The 26,034-nt window shown below is 41.2% G+C and overlaps 2 protein-coding genes across 7 annotated transcripts in view; one reads left to right on the top strand and one right to left on the bottom strand.

The window, feature by feature from the left end:
- The window catches only part of LOC106565410 (E3 ubiquitin-protein ligase NRDP1), a 30,100-nt gene extending 5,469 nt beyond the window's left edge, over positions 1 to 24,631 (top strand). For 5 of the 6 annotated variants that reach the window (XM_014132516.2, XM_014132514.2, XM_014132515.2 and 2 more), the window contains 5 exons: positions 5,601 to 5,716; positions 10,177 to 10,448; positions 12,092 to 12,227; positions 18,133 to 18,236; positions 20,831 to 24,631. In XM_014132516.2, the coding sequence (XP_013987991.1) occupies positions 5,627 to 5,716; positions 10,177 to 10,448; positions 12,092 to 12,227; positions 18,133 to 18,236; positions 20,831 to 21,185 (957 nt within the window). In that variant the 5' untranslated portion in view covers positions 5,601 to 5,626 and the 3' untranslated portion in view covers positions 21,186 to 24,631. Of the gene's footprint in view, positions 1 to 5,600; positions 5,717 to 8,024; positions 8,355 to 10,176; positions 10,449 to 12,091; positions 12,228 to 18,132; positions 18,237 to 20,830 lie in introns of those variants that run through there. The other variant, XM_045691592.1, reaches the window with a different exon arrangement.
- LOC123725654 (uncharacterized) lies at positions 1,890 to 2,870 on the bottom strand. The gene is made up of 3 exons (XM_045692126.1): positions 2,712 to 2,870; positions 2,539 to 2,616; positions 1,890 to 2,407 (listed from the first exon to the last, which is right to left on the bottom strand). Exons 1-3 carry the CDS (start codon positions 2,806 to 2,808, stop codon positions 1,890 to 1,892), a joined length of 693 nt encoding a protein of 230 aa, XP_045548082.1. The 5' UTR covers positions 2,809 to 2,870.
- Positions 24,632 to 26,034: the final 1,403 nt, after the last annotated feature.

Here is a 26,034-nt window from a genome sequence, read left to right as displayed (position 1 = left end):
ATAACTTCACCAGGCTCAAAATGATATTCAAGATCTGCTTTTCTTTTTCTTTTACCCATTAGAAGTAGGTGTTCTTCTTTCCGAGGCATTGGAAAACCTCCCTGGTCTTTGCGGTTGAATGGTGTTTGCAATTCACTGCTTGACTGAGGGACCTTACAGATAATTTTATGTGTGATGAGATGAGGCTAGTCCTTAAAAAAAATCTTGTTAAACACTATTATTGCACACAGTGAGTCCATGCAACTTATGTGACTTGTTAAGCACATTTTTACTCCTGCACTTATTTAAGCTTGCCATATCAAAGGGGTTGATTACATACATTTCAGCATTTTCATTTTTTATTAATTTGTGAAAATAATCAAGTAAACATTCACCTTTGACATTATGGGGTATTGTGTGCAGACAGTGACTTTTTTTTTTCTCTCACTTTTAATACATTTTGAATTCAGGCTGTAACATAACAAAATGTGGGAAAAGTCAAGGGGTGTGAATACTTTCTAAAGGCACTGTATGCCACTACTCCAAATTGTATCTTAATCCACACTGCTCCATCGAAAACATTGAAATACTGTTAGTTTTCATGGAAAACTGGCTTTTCGTCATCTGCTAGCTAGCAGTAGCCACCTCGGCCATTATGAAATTGTTAGTACTAACTGGAATCCTTGATGTCCCCAAGGATTTCCGACAGCAAGGACCATTAGCTGACGCTGCCATTGCAAAATGGCTGCGTTGGCCACTGCTAGCCAGCATGAGGACAAAAAGGGCAGTTTTCTGGGAAAACAAGCAGTATTTCAATCTTCTCGATGAAGCAGTGTGGATAAAGTTAACATTTGGAGTACAGTGGCATATCCCATCCCTGCATTGAGGTATGTTTTCTCGCGCGGGCTCCACGGTGTCTTAATGTAACCATGATTGAGTTCCAACCGCAGTGCATCTGTGTAAACGTGCATCGAGCATAACGGTATGTTCGGTATCTTTTGGCAAATGCAATCCATCCTCCCAACTCAATGGAGTAGCATTTGACCAATCCAGGTAGTTATTTCAAAGTGCACTGATGCCTAAGAAGTATCCACACCATAAATATTAACCGACTGACTCAAATCAGTCTTATGTAGCAAAATGTTAAGTTGTTTTTTACATTGGATAAAAGTAGACTCAGAGCTACAAAATGGTATATCTTACACTGCATCTGAGGAATAATGGGAAAGTAATTATACTTTGAAAGTTGACAAACTTGTAAACTCACTTTTGAGAATGTTCTTTCAATGTTTTTGTACCTACTGGAGAGCTCTCCTTTGTCGACACCCATTCAGCATTGTTCACACCCGCTTAAGCCAGCCCCACCCATCTCTTTTAAGGATTCACATGTGAGGTCATGTGCTAAAAAGTGAGTAGTGTAGTAAAGATTAAGACAAAGTAGCCTACGATAAGGAAAAATTCCAGGTAAACAAAGTGTCCAGATAAAATATTTTATGAATTAGATGATGCTTACCCAGGCACACTTGTCTAAATTGATGGGTCATGTGAAAGAAATGCTATAACCCCCAGCCAAATGTTACTTGCATAGTAGCAATATCAAAAATAGATGTGATGTCCATAGCCTCTTTGTCACAAAACTCCCTGATCTTCTCAAAAACATAAGTTTGTCGAGCTGTGTCCAGTCCAGGTGGTGCTTGTACAGGCAGACCATCTATGGGAGGAAGGATGTCAGCGTTGCGCAACAGCTGAAACCTGGTCCCGACTGAGTCCGGACGCTCCTTGGCGAAAACACCAGGCTCCAGAGCATCGAAGCTGTAAAACAGGAAATGAAGACATTACAAACTTGCACAACATCAATTCACCTCCCAAGTTTAGATAAGAAGAAGAATCTCATGCAATGAAAATGATATTCACCTGAAGCGCTGATACTGCTTGATCTGTGGCAGTGGCCTGAAGTACGTAGTCAGGTGTTGTTGGCAGCCATAGCTTTCCACCAGCACCGTACCATCCTCCAGTCCAACCAGCTGTGGGATGTTGACCCCTGTCACAGTGCTGTCCTTCACAACACCAGCAATCTCAGTGTTCACTCTGGTCTTTCTGAAGAGCTGCTTGATGAGGCCAAAGCACCAGTCGGGGTCAAACTTGGTGTGGCCTGTGAATAGGAAGTGAAGGTCCAGACTGTGGTGGAGCTTGTGCATGATCCGCCAGGCACAATACCAGAGCACAAATCTGTTCTTATTTTGGCCACTGCAGTTATCACAATTCAGGTCAACACGTGTTTTTCCCCAACTGTGCATGTAGTTGACTGCGCTGCTGCCTTTGCTGGATGACATGCCTTCATCATTCAAGTAGTTGACTTGTTGTGGTATTCCTTCACAGCAGACACCAAACAAGCCAGACTTGCGAGGAGTTAAAAAGTAAATGGGACCTGGCATAGGGTCAGAAGGGTAGTGCACCAGCAAACAACAAAAGAACATTTAAGATAAGTTAATGAAAATCAAATGTAACGTAAAACCTAACATTTTTTTTATGCATCATTATCAGGTAAGTTTCACTTACCTACAAATGTGCAGAGCAGCAGCACTGCATACAGAAACGACATAATCTTGGAAACTAGAAGTACGACTACACGTACCTCTGGAAAATACAGTAATAATGTGAGATCAATAAAAGTAGTGCCAATCATGTTGGAGGTCAATTAAATAATCAAAACTTGTTTATGCTTTACATACCAAGTGTTGTCATCGAGTCCTTGTAGAGACCCCACACTGCTGCTTTTGTCACATGGGATGGCATCAGCTTTCCACCAAAGTGTGTCCTGGGTGGCATCCTGGTAACACGATTGCATTATCCTCCTAGTAGTTGTTGAAGTTCACCACTCGCAAGTCCTCATGCTTCAGGTGTAACAAGTGTTTGCTTGGGCCAGCTTTTTTTTGTTGATGGGAGGCATTCGACCATTCTCCATGTATGACTGGTGGAGGAGAGTCAGGTGTGTTCTACTGGTGCTGAAAGACAAATTCCAGATTTTGGCATTATTATACAATAGATAGCCGTAATCACCGTCAGACACACCTGGCTAACTTGATGGGTCATGTAATCATCTGGCGAAGTGGAGTCTTTTTATGTTTAAACCGATTTTGTCACAGTTAGCTAAAGTTAACCAAATAGGTTCAATGTTAGCTAGCTAACATTAGGCTATAACTAGAAATACGAAATGGCATTCTGAGAACATTACTACACATGGCTCATAAACATAATGTGAGCCAGCCATCTAACGTCAGCTAGCTAACAGTCAGCTTTAACTTGGTCTTTTGTTTATACAGTGGTTCTTCCTGTAAAAGTTGCGTCATACTGCAGCACACCTTGCGGGCTGCCTCAGAAGTCGATGGCACGTTATTTAATTGTCAGCTATTTTTGCCATTAATGCTAGTTAGTGCTAGTTTGACCACCAGATGGCGTCTTTGAGAAGCATTTGACAGTCTTCAATATTGGCTGTACTAGAGAATTTGAAACCTTTTTTTAGTAAGAACATAGTATATGGGATTGATTTTAATAAATGTAGCTTAATTCATTTGATTTAATATTATGGTGTTTCTATTCCAAGAAAAACGAAAAACAAAACCCTCAGGGTTTCCGTTAGGAAAATATAGAGCTGTACAACTTGACAGGTCGGGAGTAGGCTACAGTACTAAGAGCATAACATTTCCACACCCTAATTGTAGTCTAACCAATACCCAAACAAAGATTCAGTGAAAATACAAATCTCATTGATTTATCAAGACCAGTCCCCATGCTTGTCTCAGAGCAGAGCTGTCTTGACCTCTGAATGCTGTCTTTTCCCCCTTCCACTTGCCTCTTCCATTCATTTCGAAAAAAGTATTTTCCAGTAAGCATAATCGGTGCTCTAACTCCCCCTTGCGCTGGTCTGGAGCAGTGACGCAGGGTACCATACTAAACCACAAATTTCCTCAAAGTCCCGCAGAATAATCTCAATTTTTAGTTGCGCAACCACTGTACATGGAGCTAGCTAGCTATTAAATAAGATGTCGTTTCCGTTGCTTGGCCCGTTGTTGTGTCAAGTCACTCTAGTTCACACTGACGGTGTACAATGACATAATCATCATCTTAAGCTTTAGCTCTCACCCAAACTCTGACCATTTCACTCGCTCTAGCAGAGCTGGTTAGGCTGTTTTCATGTTATCCCGAGCGTTGGTGACGAACTGTGCTCCTGGCAACAATTTTAATTACGCTTTTTTTTTTTTTTGCCAACGATTACGGACACCAGCCATATTAAGCCTGTGTTGAGCGTTCGTAAATTCATTAGTTATTCTGCGCTCTTGCACACTCGGACGAGAGTGCTCTGAAACAGTTGTTGCAGTGAAGTTCTATTGAAATGGATACTTGCATAGTCAAGTCTTTCTGTTAAGTTTTAATACGTGATTCATAAATTAAAAAAATATGGGTTAGACAGGATTACCTACTGACCAGCTCAAATAGACAAAAGTGTTCTATATGGCAGACCAATCCAAACTCATCTCTCGGCATGTCCAGCCCACTCATTATCTCAGCCAATCATAGTGGGAAGGTTGCTGGCTTTTCCTGTGGCTTAACCAACTAGGCTCGTAATTTAACAATTTTATTCGTATTTACAGATGGCATACACGTTCGTTATTAAGGCACATGAAAGTTCACGTTTACGTTCAAACGGCTCTCCTGTGAAGTAGTGACCCGCGACATACGCCTAGTTTCCTGAAACGGGTCACAAATGTTCATACTACCACTAGTCTTGGTCAAAAATAAACCCCACTTGCACTGTAGTGGGTAAGAGTCTTTTATAACCAGTCTTGACACTTGATAAACAAGATGGCTATCTCCAAAATGAAATCACCTCAGAGTGGGTGTGCAGTAGATTCTGTTAATTTATGACAAGCCCAAGCAAGACGTCTCATCTAAGTGGGCTGATTTTTTTATTTTTTATTGAAGTCGTCACTCTGGTCTAAACTGTTAAAAAGGTCATCAATGCCATTACAGTACATGCCTGCTTTTGTAACGTGGTGTAGAATGCTCATTCTAGTACTTTCCCCACTGTGCTGAATAGGCAGTGTATTCGCTTATTCAGACCTTACTTCAGTGCGTAGAGCACACAGCGTTCAAAAAGGTCACCAGCAGCAAAGACTCATGTTACCATGTTTTATAGCTGAGGATTGGCGCACTTCCCTTTTGAGGAAGGAAAGGAAAAGGCACACAAAGGCAATAGAATTCCTGTCTGTGTATCAGGTGTCCAATATTGCGCCTTTTTAGCAATGAGCAAAAGATAATACACCAAATCTAGGCTAACTAATTAATGCAAGACTGGTTGAAAAGGTGTGTTTTTTTATTTATTTTTATTTTTTACTGTAAGTAACACAGCTGTTAATTGTAGTGCCATCTCTAAGTGCCTTCCAATGTGCTGCCACATATAGGTTGTTTATTTTAAACATTTATGGAGTAATTTACTTTTTTTTTCTGTGAGTATGTTCCATGTCGACTATGATCCTGCTCATACGTGATATGTAGGCATAAGTTGTCATGTTTGATTGTATGTACTCGGTAGACTAACCATTTCCCTACCTGTGTTGCAGGTTGTAGTTGGTTCCGGTGATGTGCCATGGGCTACGACGTCACCCGGTTCCAGGGGGAAGTGGATGAGGACCTGCTGTGCCCCATCTGCAGTGGAGTCCTAGAGGAGCCCGTTCAGGTCAGTGACGTACACATCTCCGCACCATTTCAGCCATTGGATTGCATTTCGGTGCTCTGAGAATTCACAGAAAAATAAGGAATTGTCAGTGTTGTAAATTCAGTTCCATTTCAGTGAAATAGGATCTAGTACTTGTCAGCTCGTTGATCACACACCTGCTGTGCTATTTCAGTCTAAGTTTTTGCTAATTCCTCGAATGTCAGTCCTATAAGCTGTGTGCAGGCCATTTATTTTGTAGTGCTACAAAGGGGATTATAAACCAGGTCATTCGAGCCCTGGATGCTGATTGGCTGAAAGCTGTGGTATTACAGTCCATTTGGGAAGTATTCGGACCACTTGACTTTTCCACATTTTGTTACGTTACAGCTTTATTCTGAGGTAGATTAAATTGTTTTTTATATACCATTCTATTGGTTGCTAGGAATTTTGTATAATTTACTTTAAAAAACAAATTTTGAATCCAGCGTCGTTTTGTGTATCAGTTCATAAACCATGTGCCATGGAATCGGTACATCAAAAATCAGTACATCAACTAAACTGAACAACAATATAAACTCAACATGCAACAATTTCAAAGATTTTACTGAGTTACAGTTCATTTAAGGAAATCCGTCAATTGAAATAAATTAATTCTGCCCTAATCTATGGATTTCACATGACTGAGTAAGGGCGCAGCCATGGGAGGGGCATAGGTCCACCCACTTTGGAGCCAGGCCCTTTTGTGGGGGAAAATGTGTTCTGATTGGCTGGGCATTATTACAGACACAAATACTCTTCAGTTTCCTCAGCTGTCCGGGTGGCTGGTCTCAGACAATCCTGCAGGTGAACAAGACGGATATGGAGGTCCTGGGTTGGCATGGTTACACGTGGTCTGCGCTTGTGAGGACTGTTGGATGTACTGCCAAATTCTCTAAAACGACAGAGACGGTTTATGGTAGAGAAATTAACATTAAATTCTCTGGCAACAGCTCTGGTGGACCCAATTGCACACTCCCTCAACTTGAGACATCTGTTGCATTGTGTTGTGTGACAACTGCACATTTTAGTGTTCTTTTATTGTCCCCAGCACAAGGTGCACCTGTGTAATGATCATGCTGTTTAATCAGCTTCTTGATATGCCACACCTGTCAGGTGGCTGGATTATCTTGGCAAATGAGAATTGCTCACTAACAGGGATGTAAACACATTTGTGCAGAACATTTGAGAGAAATAAGCTTTTTGTGCATATGGAACATTTCTGGGATCTTATATTTCATCTCATGAAACATGGGACCAACACTTTACATGTTGCGTTTTTATATTTTTGTAAAGTATATTTTGCAATCGATATAGAACAGCTATGAATTTTTTGGTCCTTAAATGAAGCTGGAATACTTTTTAATTTTTTTTTATTTATCACAATTTTTTTAACCAATTTTGGTCTTTAATGCTGGGCCGAAAGACAAGTTCCTTACTTTCTCCCCCTTCCACTTGCCTCTTCCATTTTTGCGGTAATGCTGTAATTAGCCCAACAGCCCTTAGCCTTAGTATATTGGTCATATACCACACCCCCTCTGGCTTTACAGCTTAATTATCATATTTTCTGCAGTGCTCTTGCCGCTATGCTGTTTTTGCATTTCTGTATACAGTATGTCACTGGACTTGTAATTTGATTCTCTATGATGAAGCTCCAGTGATGACGATTCATTGCTAGTGAAAGCGATTAGACATATGAGAATAGCCCCATCTTGGCCAGGAAAGAGATGGGCAGAGAGAAAGGATAGGGAGGAGAGCTTAAAGGGCAATCTGCTTTCAGAGGGATGCTGTGTCAGCAAGGGGGAGAGAGGAGTGGACAAGAGGAAGAGCGGAGAGGACAGGACTGCGAGAGAGGACAGGAGGGAGGGAAGAAGGCAATTTGGAGAGATGAGCTCTGCATAGAGATCTGTTCGCTCTTTTTAAAGATGAGTCAAAGTGCCCAATGTTTGTAGTGATTCATAAAGATGGGGCAGAGGTGAAAGGACTAGGGTTAGAAGAAGTGAGTGGGGATGCTTAGTCCTGTTAATGTAAATGAAGCATAAGGATACTAGTATAACAAACACATCTCCCAAACTGAAACCAACTATGAGGTGAGTGGCTTTAAATAGACACTATTGATTCTACCTACCTGCAGAGGATAGCATTGTTTTGCTACATGTTTGCCCTTGGAGTAAATAGTTGCTGGTTTGTGCTTTTTATAGTACATATCACTTTGTCCAGCCTAGGCATTTCTGTGTGTGTGTGTGTGTGTGTGTGTGTGTGTGTCAATTTCCTGTGGTAGTAAGTGTTCTTTGTTTTGGAGTGTTTTTGTGAGTGTGATTGCATCAGTCTGTGGGCGCGTGTGTTCATGCGTTGGTAGGTTAATTCGGCAAGAAGGTAGTGTTGCAGTACAACATCACTTCCAGCCAATGTAGCCTATGCATTCTAAGCTGTCGTAGGACTTTGCACAGCGTGCTGGCAGCAGTAAAGGAATGTGGACATAACTGCCGTAGGGATTTCAGTGGACACACATACAGTATAGAGAGAGAGAGGGAATGATTGGAATTGTTTGCTTGCATCTGCACTCGGCTGTGTCTAGCGCTGCTGCTTACTCTGGCATCCCCTGCATGGGCCTGGACAGATGGTATGTACACTATCATATAGTGCCTTAACATTTTGTTGTTACAGCCTGAATATCTTTTTTTTTTTTATAATAAAATAAATATATATATATATATATATATATATATATATATATATTTATTTTAGTGGAATTATGTTTTTAGAAATGTTTACAAATAATAATTTAAAAATGAAAAGCTGATGTCTTGAGTGAATAAGTATTCAACCCTTTTTATGGCAAACCTAAATAAGTTCAGGAGTACACAAGTCATATCAATTACATGGACTCACTCTGTGTGCAATAATAGTGTTTTAACATGATTTTTGAATGACTACCTCATCGCTGTACCCCACACGTACAATTATCTGTAAGTCCGTCAGTCCAGCAATGCATGTTAAACACCGATTCAACCACAAAGACCAGGGAAGATTTCCAATGCCTAGCAAAGAATGGCATCTATTGGTAGATGGGCTGGTGAATTTATAAATTACACTTTGGATAGTGTATCAATACACCCAGTCACTACGAAGATACAGGCGTGTGTAGACCACTGACACACAATCTCTATTTAATCCATTTTAAATTCCGGCTGTAACACAACAAAATGTGGAAAAAGTCAAGGGCTGTGAATACTTTCTGAAGGCGCTGTACATCAGAGACCTGAGTAAAAGCTGTATAATTCCCATGCCCTGCTGAGAGCATTGACATCTTCCAGACTGAAAGAATGAGAGGGAGTGGAATAAACAGGTTAGGTGTGCTCAGAGCCATGTATTTAGAGATTTGGGCCGTTGAGGTTTCTTTATGATGATGTGTTTACATGACATCACAACGTTCTTTATGGCAGCCATGTTAGCAGAACAACATTTTTGGGGCATCTGATTCAATCACCATGGGAGCATACCAGAGTTGCCACCATTTCTTTTTTTTTCTTTAGCCATGTTAGCGCCCCATTTTACATTACTTGGGGAATATTTATTGCTAGCTAACTGTCTAGAATTGGAACATTATTCAAAGTTCTAGAAGTTCTCAACTCTCTAAATACAAGAGTCTGGGTGTGCATCTGAGGGTGTGTTAGTCCCAGTCAGTGTGCTGTGCTGCACTCGCTGACCTTGCTGGAGTCAGTGCTGCTGTGTGGACTGTCCCAGGGCTGACCTGGGTGGTTATAATTTATACTCCCTCTGGGGCCCCAGTATGAATCAGCAGCACTGCACCATAGAACTCTGCTGTAGTGGAAGGAATCAGGACTAGGACTATCTGAAATGGTACCCTATTCCCTATAGTGTACTATGTTTGATCGGGGCCCTGGTCAAAAGTACTGGACTATATAGGAAATAGGGTTCCATTTTGGACTTACCCAGGGACTGCATGGGAAACGGGCAAGAAGGTCTCTGGGGAATCCATTGCTACCCAGTAGCGGCTGTAGCTGTAGCCTTGAACTTTCTTCCTGACTCACCCAGGACTGTAGTGGGAACGGCTATTGCAGCCAACAGAAGCTAGCCATCCCGTCGCTAGCTTAGCATCAGTACCGTCACCCCTGCATTGATGAGATCTTCACACACAGCAGAACTGCTATCTCCAAAAGTAACCATACTTGCTGAACTCCCTCCTTCACTGCTAATGGCTTTAGCTTTTTTATCATGCCCTCTGCCTCTTGTCATTTTAAGAATTCTTTCAATTAAAATGTCTCTTTCTGCCATGTTTTTAACAGCAAATGGTCATATATTATAGCTTTTATATTGACAGGAAAATATTTTTAATAGAAACATGCATTTTTGCCGGAGCAGGTCATTTTAGCATTTGCTCTCCATTTCTTCCTCTGTGTCTCTCCTTCTCCCTCCCTTAGGCCCCTCACTGTGAGCACGCCTTCTGCAATGCCTGCATCACCCAGTGGTTCTCGCAGCAGCAGATATGCCCCGTGGACCGCAGCGTGGTGACGCTGGCCCACCTGCGCCCCGTGCCCCGCATCATGCGCAACATGCTCTCCAAGCTGCAAATCAACTGCGACAACGCCGGCTTTGGCTGCGTTGCCGTGCTGCGCCTGGACCAGCTGCAGTCGCACCTCAGGGACTGCCAGCACAACCCCAAGAGGCCTGTCCAGTGCGAGCAGGGCTGCGGGTGAGTGGGGTTGGCGCCAAAAAAGGCGTTCACCAAAGCTCTATTTTTGGAGCATGTTTTGTTAATCATTTAAATGATATAGGTAAAGCTGTGAAACTGAATGTCATCTATATGAGGGAGTATGAGCACAACTGTCGTGTCTTTGGCATCATTAAAACTGAAGACTTATTTATCAAATAACTATCTGTAATTATTATTATTAGGTGATCAAACTGATTAATCATGTAACTGTAACTAGGAAGTCGGGGCACCAAGGAAAATATTCAGATTACAAAGTTATAACTTTCAGATATTTTAATATCAGCTGAGGCGGGACTACAGAGTTGATAATTATAACAATTGAAATGCTAAGCCTTTGCACCTGAACGCTCACTCATTCGGGAATAATTGCAATCAATATATATATTTACGCTCAGTGTGTCGTCGGGATCTCTGTTGAAAAGTTTGTTTCTTTTGGAGAGTTTGTTCTCTCTCTCTCTCTCTCTCTCTCTCTCTCTCTCTCTCTCTCTCTCTCTCTCTCTCTCTCTCTCTCTCTCTCTCTCTCTCTCTCTCTCTCTCTCTCTCAATTGATAGTTCAGAGTGACATTCATTCATGTCGTTATAGAATAGATGTTTCGGCGGTTGTCCGTCTTTGCATTCAATGATACCGAATTCCTAGCTGCAGACTAGTAATTAATATCAAAGACTTGTTCTTATTCTGTCGGTATCGAGTCTAAGAGTTTAACCACATGGTATGTTTAAAAGTTCAGCAAGAGAAATGGATGGTCTGCAACCTTTAGCCATCTCATAATTGAGGTAAGCTTGGTCTCCTCTCAAACCTTGGCCCTCTCGTTATCGAGGTAAGCTGGTCTGGTGATAGAAAACCTAGGTGGGGGTTTTATTCAGGACATAGAAAAAGGCTGTCTCATGACGCCAGGTCCTGTCTGTGCCCCTGGGGGCCGTGCCAATGACTTAGTGAAACTTTAAACAGAAATACAATTCTCTCACATTAACATCATTACATAGCATCCCATCATCTCACAAATAGCTTCATCCTTATTCATTTATTTTATACAACCATCTCATACCTGAGACTCTTCTATAAACATGGTTATGGTAATGTGGCCGTATTGTCTCCCATGAGTTTCACAGAATTGTATCAAACGGACAGTTCGTAGCTGGATTCTTCACCGATCTTTTATACCTTTTCCAGAACCTGAATATTGTTCGGTTGTCAAGTTCGGTGAGGTGGAAGAAATTCCTTTGTTCTCTCTATGAAAACTCACTCTCTCTATACTGTCTGGCCATGAGGCAGGATCTTCTCTAGGAATTTACGACCTCTTCTGACCACAGCAGCCTGGGTGTGTGAGACAGAGGTAAGGGGATGGTGCATAGAAAAGGGCTGGTGCAGAGGGAGGGGAGGAATAGTGCTCGCTGTACCCAAAGAGGGCAACGTCATGACACAACCAAAGAGGGGGGTGAGAATCAGGTTGGGAAACTCTGCTGTAGGCTATAGGTGAGTAGTGCTACTGGCTCTGGGTTAGTGGGTCAACAGGGCTGTGGGTATAGGGTATTGGCTAAAGGTTGTAGTTTACTGGGGCTGTGGTTGGTTGGTTGCACTAAAAGGCTGTTGCTGAGTTATGTCTTCCCTCTTCCTCCCTCAGTCTGGAGATGCCTAAAGATGAGGCGTCTAGCCATAACTGCATCAAACACCTGCGCAGCGTGGTGCAGCAACAGCAGGGCAAGATCGCAGACCTGGAGAAGGCCTCTGCTGAACACAAGCACCAGCTAGCGGAGCAGGTTTGTGTGTGTCTGCATTTGTACGTGTGTCTGCATTTGTACGTGTGTGTGCATGTCCGTGCGTGCGTATGTGCAGTACCAGTCAAAAGTTTGGATACACCTACTCATTCCAGGGTTGTTCTTTATTTTCACTATTTTCTACATTGTTGAATAATAAGGAAGACATCAAAACTATGAAATAACACATGGAATCGTGTAGTAACTAAAAAAGTGTTAAACAAATCAAAAGTAGCCACCCTTTGCCTAGATGACAGCTTTGCACACTCTTGGCGTTCTCTCAACCAGCTTCATGAGTTAGTCACCTGGAATGCATTTCAATTAACACGTGTGCCTCGTTAGTTTGTGGAATTTATTTTCTTCTTAATGCTTTTGAGCCAGTCAGTTGTGTTGTGACAAGGTAGAGGTGGTATACAGAAGATAGCCCTATTTGGTAAAAGACCAAATCCATATTATGGCAAGAACAGCTCAAATAAGCAAAGAGAGATGACAGTCCATTACTTTAAAACATGAAGGTCAGTCAATCTGGAAAATTTCAAGAACTTTGCAAGTTTCTTTAAGTGCAGATGCAAAAAAACATCAAGCGCTATGATGAAACTGGCTCTCATGAGGACCGCCACAGGAAAGGAAGACCCAGAGTTACCTCTGCTTCAGAGGATAAGTTCATTAGAGTGACCAGCCACAGAAATTGCAGCCCAAATAATTGCTATACAGAGTTCAAGGAACAGACACATCTCAACATCGACTGTTCAGAGCAGACTGCATGAATCAGGCCTTCATGGTTGAATTGCTGTAAAGAAACCACTACTAAAGGACACCAATAAGAAAAAGAGACTTGCTTGGGATAAGAAACCTGAGCAATGGACATTAGACTGATGGAAATCTGTCCTTTGGTCTGATGAGTCCAAATTTGAGATTTTTCAACCGCCATGTCTTTGTGAGACGCAGAGTACGTGACGGATGATCTCCGCATGTGTAGTTCCCACTGTGAAGCATGGAGGTGTTGGGGTGCTTCACTGGTGACACTGTTAGTGATTTATTTAGAATTCAAGGCACACTTAACCAGTATGGCTACCACATCATTCTGCATCGATACGCCATCCCATCTGGTTTGTGCTTAGTGGGACTATCATTTGTTTTTCAACAGGACAATGACCCAACACACCTCCAGGCTAGGGCGCCGCCAGGGGTTTAATCAGGGGCGCCGCCAGGGGTTTTGTGCCCCATGAAAAGATATCACATTGGGCCACACCACCACAGGCCACACCAACCCTGCGCAATTGCTGTAACCACACACCTCCAGAACCCAATTGACCCGTTCAAAGCTTTAAATAGCTACCTTTGCATGGTTTCAACTCTGTTGTAGTCCAATATTTACTGTACGATATTTACTGACAGTGAGTTGTGAAAATATAACACTGTGCAGACATGCATGCAACATTCTGCATACAGTGGAATTCACTATTTGATGCAAGACTGATACCTTCTATAAGAAATGTGCTGAAGGCCATCTTTTACAGTCCACATGTCATTTTAATGGTACAATTCTTGAATGGAAATTTCTTAACATTAATGAATAACTTAAAATAAATATAACTTAAAATAAATATAACTTAAATATAAATGAACCTCTTCAATTAAAATAAATGATAATCTTTAGAATGATATAACAAACAAAATAATAAAATCAGCAGCAGGTTTTTGAACTAAGTATACCTACCAACTGGAAAATAAGCAGCTGTAAAAGTGGAAATGGAAATGAAAAGGCCTGATGGTGGCGCTAGAGGAAAGGTCAAGTGGTCACCAAATCAATATCAATTCTTCAGATTGGGGTCTTGATTGTGCACAACAAATTGTATGGCAATCCAGCCATTACTTTGATATATATAGTCTGTTCTCAGTCTTGTTCTCAGCCTGTGGGCATCATCTGTGTAGTGATCCAATATCCATAGCCATGCCATTTAACAGTTATCACTGGCCCTTACTCAGCTTTACTCACCAAGAGCCCAGCGCTGAGCCTTCTTGCTAGCAAAGTCACTAATTAAGTCTTTGAAGTCCAGGTTTCTATCGAACTGACTTTCAATGGACAGCATGGCAAGACTGCAAAGCCTGTCCTGGGACATAGTGGACCTCAAATAGTTTTTTATTAGTTTTAGCTTACTGTAAGCTCTCTCGCCACTAGCAACAGTCACAGGCAGTGTGCAAAATATACGTAAAGCAATGCACACTTCTCCAAAAATGCTTTGCATCTTACAAATTGCATTCAGGAGACCAAGAGGGGACAAGTTAGGTGGGAAAGTGGCAGCATATGCAGCGTTCAGGTGTCTTACTTCATTTTGAAACTCAGGTGTAAGATCTCTGGAATACTTCATGATCATGATCAGATTATCCTCCACTAATCTACCCAACTTTCAGAACAGAAGAAAATTATTCTACAAGTTTTGCAGTGGTGTGGAACCTAGTGTCCAAGTCACTTATGTTGTCCATAGCAGTGAACACCGTTGCTGCACTGTCCTGAGCTGTCTCCTCATGGAATCTCTTCCTTTTGCTCTAGTGGCTGTGTTCCTTGCTAAATTGAGGTGCAACATCCATTTGCGTAGCAATCAGTGTTGCCTCAGACAGGAGAGACTCCCATCCATCTCTAAGAGCCTGCATCTCTTCCTTTAAGGCTCTGATATTGGCTGCCTCTGTGTCAAGTGAGATTTTTCCTGACTGGAGAATCATATTCCTGTCCTCAACGCATTGCAGTACCTGTAATTATGTCAACTGGCATGTCATTCAACACAATGCTGCTCACCTCCTTCAGTTGGGAGTAGGGCTGGTTCAGGGGATGGGTACGGGGAGACAGGGCTGCTGAGCCTAAAGCTGTATCTGGAGGGCCTGGCACCAGGCAGGGGCAGGGACAACTGATTTAGTATGAATTGCTTGCTAAAAGTTTGCCTGCATTGATTAAATGTCGGCTAAAAGAGGAGCGAAATGTAAACACTCAGAAGTTTTTGTGAAGATATTAAGTAACTATGGACTAAGCTAACGGGTTAATTTCCACCACTCACAGATACACCCACCTTCCTTTGTGAAAAATTGGGTGACCTACTGTCGCCCTTTTCTCTCCTCTCTCCTGTCTTTTCTTTCTTTTTGTTTTTGGAAGCCAGGTTTTCTTTAGGAAGCTAAGACATGATGCTCCACTGGCTCTCCTCACTCGCAATTCACAGCCAAGTACCGTTCGCGCCTGGTTTGGGGGCAGGACCGAATTATTTCATGTAAATAGAGGAGGGGGGGACAATAGAGGCTCTCTGGATGTTTACTTTTTGCCAAAAACAAGAAAAGAAAAAGAAACCATTAGTTTTGTCAGTAATTTGTAAATAAAATATTATATTAATGATAGGTACATTTTCTTCAATATTAAATTAACCTAATGTTCTAATAATGTTTTAGGGCCCCTGTCAGTCACAGGCCCTTAGAATCATTCTAACTTTCCCCACTATACGGTGCCACTGCCTCCAGGCTGTGTAAGGGCTATTTGACCAAGAAGGAGGGTGGTTGTGTGCTGCATCAGATGACCAGGCCTCCACAATCACCTCAACCCAATTGAGATAGTTTGGGATGAGTTGGACTGCAGAGTAGAGGTCAACCGATTGATTTTTGAGCGCCGATACCGATTATTGGAGGACCAAAAAAAGCCGATAACGATTAATCGGCCTAATTTGTTTTTATTATTATTTTTTGTTGTTGTAATAATGACAATTACAACACTGAATGAACACTTATTTCAACTTAACATAACACATCAATAAAATCAATTTAGCCTCAAATAAATAATGAAACATGTTCAATTTGGTTTAAATAATGCAAAAACAAAGTGTTGGAGAAGAAAGTAAAAGTGCAATATGTGCCATGTAAGAAAGCTAACGTTTAAGTTCCTTGCTCAGAACATGAGAACATATGAAAGCTGGTGGTTCCTTTTAACATGAGTCTTCAATATTCCCAGGTAAGAAGTTTTAGGTTGTAGTTATTATAGGAATTATAGGACTATTTCTCTCTATAGCATTTGTATTTCATATACCTTTGACTATTGGATGTTCTTATAGGCACTTTAGTATTGCCAGTGTAACAGTATAGCTTCCGTCCCTCTCCTCGCCCCTACCTGGGCTCGAACCAGGAACACATCGACAACAGCCACCCTCGAAGCATCGTTACCCGTCGCTCCACAAAAGCCGCGGCCCTTGCAGAGCAAGGGGAACAACTACTCCAAGTCTCAGAGCGAGTGACGTCACCAATTGAATTGTTATTACCACGCACCCCGCTAACTAGCTAGCCATTTCACATCGGTTACACCAGCCTAATCTCGGGAGTTGATAGGCTTGAAGTCATAAACAGCTCAATGCTTGAAGCATTGCGAAGAGCTGCTGGCAAAATGCACGAAAGTGCTGTTTGAATGACTGCGTACGAGCCTGCTGCTGCCGCCTACCACCGCTCAGTCAGACTGCTCTATCAAATCATAGACTTAATTATAACATAATAAACACAGAAATATGAGCCTTTGGTCATTAATATGGTCGAATCCGGAAACTATCATTTCGAAAACAAAATGTTTATTCTTTCTTTCAGTGAAATACAGAATCGTTCCGTATTTTATCTAACGGGTGGCATCCCTAAGTCTAAATATTCCTGTTACATTGTACAACCTTCAATGTTATGTCATAATTATGTACAATTCTGGCAAATTAATTACGGTCTTTGTTAGGAATAAATGGACTTCACACAGTTCGCAACGAGCCAGGCGGCCCAAACTGCTTGCGTAAGAGAAGTGACACAATTTCCCTAATTATAAGAAATTCATGTTAGGAGGCAATATTAAGTAAATATGCAGGTTTAAAAATATATACTTGTGTATTGATTTTTGAAGAAGGGCATTGATGTATATGGTTAGGTTTTTTGCAACGACAGTGCTAAATCATCACCCGTTTGACGAAGTAGCCTGTGATTCGATGAGAAATTAACAGGCACCGCATCGATTATATGCAACGCAGGACACGTTAGATAAACTAGTAATATCATCAACCAAAATGTAGTTAACTAGTGATTATGTTAAGATTGATTGTTTTTTATAAGTTTAATGCTAGCTAGCAACTTACCTTGGCTTCTTGCTGTCCTCGCGTAACAGGTAGTCAGCCTGCCATGCAGGCTCCTCGTGGAGTGCAATGTAAGGCAGGTGGTTAGAGCATTGGACTAGTAACCGGAAGGTTGCAAAAACGAATCCCCGAGCTGACAAAGTAAAAATCTGTCGTTCTGCCCCTGAACAAGGCAGTTAACCCACCGTTCCTAGGCCGTCATTGAAAATAAGAATGTGTTCTTAACTGACTTGCCTAGTTAAATAAAGGTGTAAAAAAAAAAAAATCTTCCAAATCGGTGTCCAAAAATACCGATTTCCGATTGTTATGAAAACTTGAAATCGGCCCTAATTAATCGGCCATTCCGGTTTAATCGGTCGACCTCTACTGCAGAGTGAAGAAAAACAGCCAACAAGTGCCCTGCATATGTGGGAACTCCTTTATAAGACTGTTGGAAAAGCATTCCAGGTGAAGCTGGTTGAGAGAAAGCCAAGAGTGTGCAAAAGGTGGCTACTTTGAAGAATCTCAAATATAAAATATATTTTGTTTAACACTTTTTTGGTTACTACATGATTCCATGTGTTATTTCATAGTTTTGATGTCTTCACTATTATTCTACAATGTAGAAAATAGTCAAACATAAAGAAAAACCCTTGAATGAGTATGTGTGTCCAAACTTTTGACTGGTACTGTAAGTGTGCTTATGTGTGTCAGTGCCTGTACATCTGAGTCTATCTGGTTGATATTGCGTCAGCATGGTCTGCTAGCCCATTGTGGTGTCTCCTCTCTGCCTCCAGAAACGGGACATCCAGTTACTGAAGGCGTACATGAGGGCCATCCGCAGTGCCAACCCCAACCTGCAGAACTTGGAGGACACCATTGAGTACAATGAGATCCTGGAGTGAGTGGATTATTAAGCACTGTAGTGCACAGCACACTTCACAATCAGACAGTATAACTTACTATGCTGTAGAGGCCTGCATTCCCGCAGGACCCGACAGATCATTGCGGCGCGCTCAACATTTTTTATGCTGCAGTCAGTCAGACAGACAACTTTGGGATGAAATTTTTTTTGTGTCCTGCAGATTAAGGCTATTTGGAAACGGTCATCTTTCTGTTTTGTATGCGTTAGCGAATCTATTGTATTAAAATCACCTCTTTGTCACACTATTCACACACTCATAATTCCCTGCTTCAAGTTCAGTAGCCTATAGGCTACCTCTCTTAGTTGGGCATTCAAGATCAAGTGCACTTATAAGGCTATACAGTGCCTTCAGAAAGTTTCACACCCCTTTTACTTTTTCCACATTTTGTTGTTACAGCCTGAATTTTTTTTAAATGGTTTAAATTGAGATTTTGTGTCACTGGCCTACACACAATACCCCATAAAGTTGAATTATGTTTTTATTACATTTTACAAATTTAATTAAAAATGAAAACGCTGATATGTCTTGTCAATCAATAAGTATTCAACCCCTTTGTTATGGCAAGCCTAAATAAGTTCAGGAGTAAAAATGTGCTTAATTCACAAGTTGCATGGACTTACTCTGTATGCAATAATAGTGTTTAACATTAATATTTTGGAATGACTCTGTACCCAACACATACAATTATCAGTTGAGCAGTGAATTTCAAACACCGATTCAGCCACAGAGACCAGGGACGTTTTTCAATGCCTCAAAAGATGGGCACCTATTGGTAGATTAAAAAAGCAGACATTGAATATCCCTTTGAGCATGGTGAAGTTATTAATTACGCTTTGGATGGTGTATCAATACACCCAGTCACTACTAAGATACTGGCGTCCTTCCTAACTCAGTTGCCGGAGAGGAAGGAAACCGCTCAGGGATTTCACCATGAGGCCAATGGTGACTTTAAAATAGTTACAGTTGAATGACTATGATAGGAGAACTGAGGATTGGTCAAGAACATTGTAGTTACTCTACAATACTAACCTAATTGACAGAGTGAAAAGAAGGAACTCTTTACCGAATAAAAAAATATTCCAAAACATGCATCCTGTTTACAAAATGTGGAGTAAATCAAGGGTCATGAATACTTTCTGAAGGCACTGTATGTGTGGTCTCAATTAAATGCATGGGCGGAGATGCACGGCACAGTTACAGGGATTTTTTTTGCCATTGAAATCCTTGGGCTGGCCGTCTGTGTTTTTATTTATTTATTTTTGTATTTTTTAAATTACAAAAACAATGAGTATATCATGACTGATTTTGTTTGAGCAAATGAGCACAGCATTAGCCATGGCAAAATACATCGAATTGTAGAAAATTTGCTTTAAAACGGCAACATTTTTTCTCAGCTCCATGAAGAAATGTGTAGAATTGCAGGAAATTGGCTTAAAAATGCAACCATGTCTATCTAAACCGCCAAGATGGGGGGTCCTCTAAAATGTTATCTGAACTGCCACGCCCACCTAAGCCCCTTTTTGATCCAGAAAAACCCTGAGTTATTTTTCCAAGGAAGTTAACATAAATATGATTAGGCTACAGTGTCTGGAAATAAATATTGATAATGAAAGGAAGTGGAGGGCGCTCAACCAACGTGAGTGAAGGTGCCACCAAAAAATGCTATCATTTAAAAGGAAAAGGCACCTTTCCCTTTTTATCAGCTTAAATATTAATAACCCTTTTTTTTGTCTCTGCCGCAAATAGTCCCGCTCCGAGAAGGTGGGTCATAGGCTATGCAAAATGTAAGAGAAAGTGCAAGTGTCCACTCATCATTCTTTCTGCTTCAAGTTCAGAAGCCTACTTCTCCTCGCCTAGGTAGATCAGGTGCGCATGTGGTCTTTAAATAGAGCAGGCTATATGCATGGGCGGAGCAGCACGTGGCACTTATCTTTCCAAGGAAATGTACTTCCTAAATATGATTTAAGCTATAGTTTAGGCCTACTACATTGACTGGAAATAAATATTGGTCACCCATATTTGTCTCTGCCTGCAAATCGTCCCGCTCCTATTAAGGTAGGCTATGTTATACAAAAAAAACAGTTTAAGAGAAAGTGCAAGTGTCCTTTCTTGTTTCAACTCTCTTTCAAACTACGTCTAGCCTAGTGGTCGATGTAGCCGAGTACCCAATACCGATAGCCTAATGTAATGGACCACGTGAGAATCTCTGGTAATTTAACCTATTTCTTGGATTATTTTTTGCAAATTTGAATATTGCCTATAGAGTGCAACATTGCTGGGACCATTGCTGCTCAGCGAGGTGTGTCACATGCCTAAAATAACATTTGGGTGACTGCGGTCGGGTTCGGTACCAGTTCTTGTTGATGGGAGTTGGACAAAAAGCCAGCGGGAGCAGGCAGGTGCAGTATGAAAAGCTGCATGAGGGGGATGAACAAATCAGTCCTGCGCAGACCTCTGCTACCCTGCAACACTTTCCACTTTTGAGGCATATTCATGAATTATGATGATTATAATAACCATTATAATATCCCAACTCTCTTCTCATCCTCCCCTCTACCTCTCCTCCTAGGTGGGTGAACTCCCTCCAGCCGGCTCGCGTCACCCGCTGGGGCGGCATGATCTCAACGCCAGACGCTGTCCTCCAGGCGGTCATCAAGCGCTCGCTAATCGACAGCGGCTGCCCGCCTTCCATCGTCAACGACCTTATCGAGAATGCCCACGAGAGGAACTGGCCCGGCGGCCTGGCCACGCTGGAAACGCGGCAGATGAACCGGCGCTACTATGAGAATTACGTGGCCAAGCGTATCCCGGGGAAACAGGCGGTGGTGGTGATGGCCTGTGAGAACCAGCATATGGGGGAGGACATGATCCTGGAGCCGGGCCTGGTCATGATCTTTGCCCATGGGGTGGAGGAGATACTATGACCTGGCTGGGGGTGGTGGAGAGCTGAGAGGAGGAGACTTCTGACTGACCTGAATTGAACAAAGGAGAGGAAGGAGCAGCGGATGCTATGACACTTTTGTCTGCCTACTGAATGGCACCCTATTCCCCATAGGCCCTGGTCAAAAGTAGTGCACTGTATAGGGAATAGGGAGCCATTTTGAATGTAGCCTATGACACAGCAAGAGCAGGGGAAGATCCTATGACAGGGCAGGTTTTGAGGAGATGATATGACACCAATAGAAGGCTTTAGAGGGAAAACTATGACAATCGGGGGTATGGTAGTATCGAGTGGGGGTGTTGGAGGGACAGGCAAAAATTGTTGGGGGGGGGAGTGTAAGAGTCTCCAACTAATAGGGTAGAGGAAATAAAAGTTAAGGGTAAGCATCCTGAAGGAGACGCACTAAATCAGGATTACCCTGCTCTCTCTGCCTTAAACACGTTTTTTTTATTTAGAGAAATTAAACTTAACATGGATTGATCAGTCATAGGAAGAAAGAAACAAGCAAGATTGTAGCATAATCTGCCTTCTCCCCGCCCCCACTGCTGCTGACAAAATATCCCATTGGCTGACTATAATGAGATGACTCATCTGCCCCCTCCATAGCTTCCAGTTATATATGACTCATAGAGAATTATAGAGGCCTCTAGTGGCCAAAAGGCTGTATTAGCATGGGCAGAGCCATTGAGGCCTTCCACCATTTTAATGTAGTCAACTGGGTGTGACTTCCAACATCATTGGCTGGTGAACCTGTTGGAGTCATGTCCAAAATTGACTACTTCAAAATGGAGATTGCCTCAATGGCACTGCCCATGCTGTCAGATGCTATAATGGCACAGATACAAAGAGTCCTCTCTCTTTATGGTGTGACTTCATCAGAAACTCCTCTATCAATAATAAAGCTAACATATATGCAATCTAAGCATACTTCATTGCAAAGTCCAAGAACATTTTCATCATTTTTTTTATTGAGACTATCTCTGTTGGATTTCAAGTCAACACATTTCTTCAGATTGTTCTGAAGAAAGCTCAGGACCCCTTTGAGACCGATGTTTTCTTTAGCTCGCTGTATCTATTACCATGGCATTCTCTCCTCCTTGGGCCAGGAAATGTGGGTTATTTCCTGCTTAGGAGAAGGAATGCATGCTGGGATTGGTTAAGTGAATCCTATTGGATGTGCTCCGCTGTATGTGAGCCCTGGGAGGCACATAGATCGGGGGAACTGCTGAACATAAACACAGAGCACGTGGATTACCATTGTTTGCAAGGACGTTTGGTTTGGACCAACTACATTTCCCATCATTACTGCATCACACAAATATCATCATTGCATCACCTTCCTCTTTGTCAACAACAGACCTTCTTGTACCTCCTTGGGATGCAGAGCTGATCAAGAATGTCACTCAAAAGGTGGGAAAAGGAGTAGTGGATGGAGAGTCCTGGTGAAGATTGTGGACTTAGATATTTTTTTTTTTTGATGGACTTCAGTTTCATACCTTATGTTTTTGTAAAGTTATTGTTGTGTATTTGATTTTCTGAGTTATTGAGTGTCCTTTGTTGAACTTTTTCTTTTATGATGCTATCTATATAGTTGGTGTGAAGTGGGTCCAATTGTATGAAAACAAATACTTCTTCTCAGAGGCTACCAAAGCATTTATCCACAGCAATTATGTAAAAATTTACATCAACCAAAAGACTTCTGTTTTTGTGAAATTATTTTAATTTGGTTTACCTCGGTCATTGTCAAATAGCGTAAAACTAACACGCCACCGTATGTCATGTAGCTTATTGTTTTATTTTGTGTTCAGTCATACATAAAGTACTTCTCTGTGGCTTGGGTGATTTGTAATGTTGTTCCTGGATGATGGTAGGTGATTTGTGACCCTGAATCTATCACCACAGTGAGCAAGAATTTTACTGATACTATTTTTCCTAACAGTTTGGACTATTCTGGCTTAAATCATTCAAGCAGTGATAGTTCACTGGCATGCTTTCACTTCAGCAGTTTTATTGATTGTTGTGTAACTCACTTGTTCGTTTGCGAACAAAACTATTGATTGGTTTTACTTCCAACTAATGAACACAAGTTCACACACACACATTTTACCTCAGCTTATTCTGGAAATGAATTAAATTCATTTTCTGGGGGTGACTGAATAAAAATGGACACACACTCAGAGGAAGAAGTTGAAGCTTAACCAAGGTCTAGACTCCTCCTGAGAGCTGCTACAAAGCTGGAACCTAGCCTTAATCCACTTCCTCACTCTGCATGGCTGGCTCTCTTTGCTCTGTCAGTTAGGTGCCTTGATATGATACATGTATGGAACTCAAACTCCGGTCCTGGAGGGCTGTATGTTGAGCCAAGTATACATCTCAAACTGTTATTTTTTAATTTTTTACATTTCCTTTAAAGGTATTGAACTTACTTCTTTTGGATATCCAAATCAAAGGCTTGTAAAGTGATTTGAAGTAATGGGGTTAGTGAGAGATCACGAAGTAGCTTGTCGAGCATAGGTACACACAAACATCCCTCCAAGACTTGCGTTTCAGATCCTTGCTATGGTTCTTTGTAGTGTTATGTGGCTTTGTCACCTGTGCAGATTCAGTTAAGAGTCATTGGTATGAATAGAGAGCTTTGTTGTCTTTTCCTAGAGGATGGATGAACTACAATACGCGTACGGTCAACAAAAAGGAGATGGACAAAGTGTTGATAAAACTTCTGAATAATTAATGAAGGATTAATGGCTAAAACCTCCACTTTACTATTCAGAAATGTAGAGAGCAATGAGAGACTGGGAAAATATGTATTTTGATGTTAAATACTGCAATCTAGGGTGTATTTACTAGGAATCAAATGCAAGCAAACGGGTCAAAACGAGGCCAGCCTGACCTAAACTTGTCCAATAAGAAGGGCTGGTTTTAGTTTCAATGTTTTCCTTTGCAAAACGTTTTGCTACATGCCTTAAGGAATACACCCCTGTAGTCAAGAACTGACTGGGGTGTATTCATTATGTCTTGCAATGGAAATGTTTACCGTTTGATGCAAACGGGGCGGGACCTACCTGAATTTGTCCAATAGAAACTAGTTTTCATTGCAAAACATCTTCTGTTTGCAGTGAACGGGTTCTGTTGCAAAACGTTTTGCAACAGACATAACGTTTGCAACAGAATCCATGTAATGAATACACTTGTCTGCCTTTTTCGCTTATTCATATGCACTAGTCTTGTGAATGTTGTGTTTGTTACTTTGATGATGACTAATAATACCACAGAACTGGGGAAGAATTACACATTTATTGTAAATGTAAGATTTATTGTAAATAGCTCGCTATCATATCAATATGCATATACTGAGGCACTTCGATTTCTATCTATCCATATACATTTTGATTTTGTGAGATTTGTGGTTTCATTAAAAGCTGATAAGAATTCCTGCCTGTTTGGAATATTGTATTGTGTTAATTTATTTTATTGCTTAACTTTTTGTATATATAAATAAGGGAATAAAATGAAAAAAATGGAAAAACATTCAATTATAAAGGCCTAAACCATGTCTCAATTAAATATTCCACCTGCATTTTATTTATTTGTTATTAGCATCTAATATAACTAAATATACAGTCATACTTTACAACACAGTATACAAAAAAAGAAACTTTATACTCAGGGGTATAACTCAAATCATCAAATCAAATTTTATTGGTCACACGCAGATGTTATTACGGGTGTAGCGACATGATTGTAATACACATTTAAACAAAAATACATAAGGCTTCACAGGTCTTGAGTAATTTTTTTTCAATTCCATTTTAAAAACTAAGAATCTTGGCTTTTCTTTAGCCCACTTGCATTTATGTATAACATATTTACCATACATAAAGATATTAATTATGCATATTTTGTTCTGATCTAAATCCTGATTATTAAATAAAAGTAAAACATCTTTACCATCAAGCTTAAAACCCTATCACCAGTTGATCTAAAAAATAAATGCTCAAGATCTGTCCCATAAAATCTGTGTACAAATACAATCATAGAATAAATTACCGTTTTCAATCTGACACAACACACGATGTCAATTTGAAATCTTGACAGTATCTGGTTAACTGAAAAAATAAAGTGAATAGTTAAGTTCCATCTGCCCTGTGATTGTAGCCTGGCTGACGCGACCCACGTGACTCACAGCGCAAGTAGAGCTGGGGTGTAATCATTAGTCCAAACAGTTGCAAAACATTCAACGACAGTTTCTATTGGACAAATCTAGGTAGCTCCCACCCCCGGTTCCGTTTGGTTCAATTTATTAAGAAACGTTTTGCAACAAATTCGGCGTACATAGATTCCATTGTTTTTTTAAATGAAAAGTCTCTCCCTTCTCGCGTGTATTTGGGTTATATGAGGTTTGTAGCGGATATTACTTTGGCTATCAACTGCACAGAGCGGAAATCGGAGAAAATAGGCATCATTGTGAGCGTGGCTGGGCGTTTTTTGGAACTCTTTTCTGCTAAGGCATTACAATGAATCCTTTCGACGAATGCCCCGCCCTCAAAGGCACATGGGCCTGTGTAGGGATGTGACTGAAGGAGGGGTTGTTTTGATTTATTTTTGTATTTGGTAGTATCTCAATACCCCGTACCGTAGGTGGCGGCAATACACCAATAGATGTAGTCTGCCATAAAACTTTTAAAGAAGAAGAACAATCGGCGTAATAAATACAACCGTGTTTTCGATTTAGGTGTCAACCAGAGTACTGTGATTTTTTTTAAATTGTCCCCATATTGTAACAAAGTTGACAAATTCGCTACATTGTATTCTTCCTCACCTGTCCACTCGAT

Source organism: Salmo salar, chromosome ssa12 (assembly GCF_905237065.1).
Source record: "Salmo salar chromosome ssa12, Ssal_v3.1, whole genome shotgun sequence".
NCBI lineage: Eukaryota > Metazoa > Chordata > Actinopteri > Salmoniformes > Salmonidae > Salmo > Salmo salar.
The sequence above is the reverse complement of the archived record's forward strand: the minus strand, read 5'-3'. Positions and strand labels throughout refer to the sequence as shown.